Raw genomic sequence first — 2,677 nt, forward strand, 5'->3', positions numbered from 1 at the left:
TGTCACCCTCCTATGCCACGGGCACCGCACCGGAATAGAGGACACCTGAGCGGGCCGGGTCGAGCAGCCCTTTCTATCTGCCACCCTCATAGGCCCCAGGTTCAGCATGTCCCTAGCCCCGCTTTCACGTTACTATGGCTCTGGTCATAACCCACTTGATGAGCAAACCCCATGGGATTTTTGGGCGCTGCAGGGATCTTTAGCTTAGGGATGAGGAGCGTCGCTGCAGAGCGAATGAGGAAGACAAAAAAACACCCACAAGGGGAAGACAGAGAGAGAGAGAAGCAACCAGCTTAACCATGAAAGTTATTTATTGCCAGGTAATAACCTGGGGAGCCAAACAAACAAAACAGTGATCATATTAAATCTAACTTAAATTTGATTATAAAATTCAGGTTTAGAAAACTATAACTGATCACACAAGTGACATGGTCAATGTGCGTGGCGGGCGAGGAAGGTCTGGTGTGGGATGGGGTCCCACTCAAGGAGAGGGGTCAGAGAGTCAGCCGCACAAGCACAGCAAGGAGAAGGAGCCTGGGGATTGTGGCAGAGGGACCAGCACTATTCCAAGTGATGGTGGTAGATGGACGGACACTGCTCGGAGTGATGGTGGTAGGGGGACTGGCACTGTTCAGAGTGAAGTTCACCACTCTGAAAGTCACACCAGGCACATTCTTCTGGATCCAATCGTTGTGGGCATTCGGGCGGTTGTAGACCGCAGGGTAACCGGGAGAAATAGTAAGTACCCCATTCACTTCTCTCACCAGTAACCAGCTCACAGTCCCAGCAAGGTACCAGGTCCCATCCTTTTCACACACCAGGGGTCCCCCAGAGTCACCCTAGAGACAGGGAAAGAAATAGGGTTGGAGGAGGGACCAGCCTCCATCGTCCACAAGGGCCGTGTTGGATTCTCCATCTATCGATGGCTTCATATCCCACTGGCTCCCTTTCTGGGAGATGCTTTACCCAGACACAAGTCTCTGGGCTCAGGAAAGGGGTAACTGGGTGCGGTTGTGGGCTGGGTTATACAGGAGGTCAGACTGAATGGACGAACCCTGCTGACTTCATACTCTATGACGCATCCTCAATTCCAAGGGCTGACTTGTCTAAACACTGGGGAGTGAAATCAGGGCTCAGCCCCTCCATCCAGGCCCACTGTTTGATGGGTCACCCCCCACCCCCGACACACGACACCAAGTGAACAGGGCGAAAGGGCCAGGAATAGTGGGGGCCCTGATCTCAGTTAGAGAATCTCACCCAGGCAGTCCCTTTATAGCCTTCCATGGACCCGGAACACATCATGTCATCTTTAATGGGGTTGTCACCCTCAGGCTTTTGTAATCCTTCCCGGTAGCAACCGTTGCAGACCGTGGAGTCTATGGTGAGCACCTCCAGCTCCTGCAGAATCTCCGCTCAGGGAGAATTCACTGAAATGAAAGGTCCGAAGGTAGGGTGACTCACATGGCATGAGTGTTTTAAAATTTTGAGCCTTGTCTACACACAGTTGGCCCTGATTTGGTTCAGTGGGTTTTAATCTCAGAGCAGAAGCTGCTCAGTTCCAGGCCAGCGCTACACACTTGGCAGTAAGGATATAGCTAGGTGTGTGATTTGATAATGCTGGGTGTCAGCTGGCGGCCACCTCTGTCTATGTATTCCAGGATCACATTAGCCGTTTTGGCCTTAGCATCGCACTGGGAGTTCATGTTCAATTGACTATCTTTTTCAGAGTCTCTTTTTCCCAAGAGCGAGTCTGGCGGCCTGTAAGTAAGGCTGACATTTGCTGTTCCTAGATGGAGGCATTTTCATTTAGCCATGTTAAAACACACAGTGTTTGCTTGTGACCAGCTCACCACCTGATCCATATCGTTCTGAATGAGTGACCTGTCAGCTTCATTCTTTACCACTCCCCCAATTTTGTGTCATCGGCAAACGTGATCAATGATGTTTTCTTCCAGGTCATTGATAAAAATGTTAATAAAATGTTGATAAATGCAAAGTAATGCACATTGAAAAATATAATCCGAACTATATACCTAAAATGATAGAAACTAAATTAGCGGTTACCATTCATAAAAGGGATCTTGGAGTCATTGTGCATAGTTCTCTGAAAGGATCCACTCACTGTGCAGTGGCAGTCAGAAAAGCTAATAGAATATTAGGACCGGATAGATAATCAACCAGAAAATATCACGATGCCACCATATTGTTGCCAATTAGTTCAGTTTATCATCCATTTGTCATTGTATTATGTGATGTTATGGACAATTTATATACTATTTCATAGATAATCAATGTATGCTAAATAGATTTAAATTGTAGGCTTATAGAAGTATTGGATTGCTAAGTATTTAGGGGTGATGAGTGTGTATTAGGTATATAAGTAAAGTATGGCTGAAACTCAAGGCCTACAGGCTGAGAGCTGTAAGATTTTCACTTAACCATACTAGGCCATAGGTTGAAGAATGCTTGACATGAGTGAATGACCTAGGAATAACCCTCTGCTTACAAGGTCACAAGGTCACTGAATAACATTTACAGAAAATGGATTGTAATAAACCACAAACTTATTGTCTGAGACCACGAGATACCTGATTGTAACATCTTTGAATGTCTGTCCGGACTGCAAGGTACATGTCATGCATAAAGGCAAATAAGAATGAGAGGAACTCTGAACAAC

General features: G+C 46.7%; 1 protein-coding gene across 1 annotated transcript; it reads right to left on the reverse strand.

Moving 5' to 3' along the window:
• Nucleotides 1-338: 338 nt before the first annotated feature.
• LOC119566503 (brain-specific serine protease 4-like) lies at nucleotides 339-1,703 on the reverse strand. Its single transcript, XM_043548303.1, has 3 exons — nucleotides 1,640-1,703; nucleotides 1,258-1,412; nucleotides 339-839 (listed from the first exon to the last, which is right to left on the reverse strand). The coding sequence occupies exons 1-3, from the start codon at nucleotides 1,701-1,703 to the stop codon at nucleotides 495-497; spliced, it is 564 nt and encodes a 187-aa protein (XP_043404238.1). The 3' UTR covers nucleotides 339-494.
• Nucleotides 1,704-2,677: the final 974 nt, after the last annotated feature.

The sequence above is a fragment of the Chelonia mydas genome, chromosome 6 (assembly GCF_015237465.2).
Source record: "Chelonia mydas isolate rCheMyd1 chromosome 6, rCheMyd1.pri.v2, whole genome shotgun sequence".
In the NCBI taxonomy this organism is placed as follows: Eukaryota; Metazoa; Chordata; order Testudines; family Cheloniidae; genus Chelonia; species Chelonia mydas.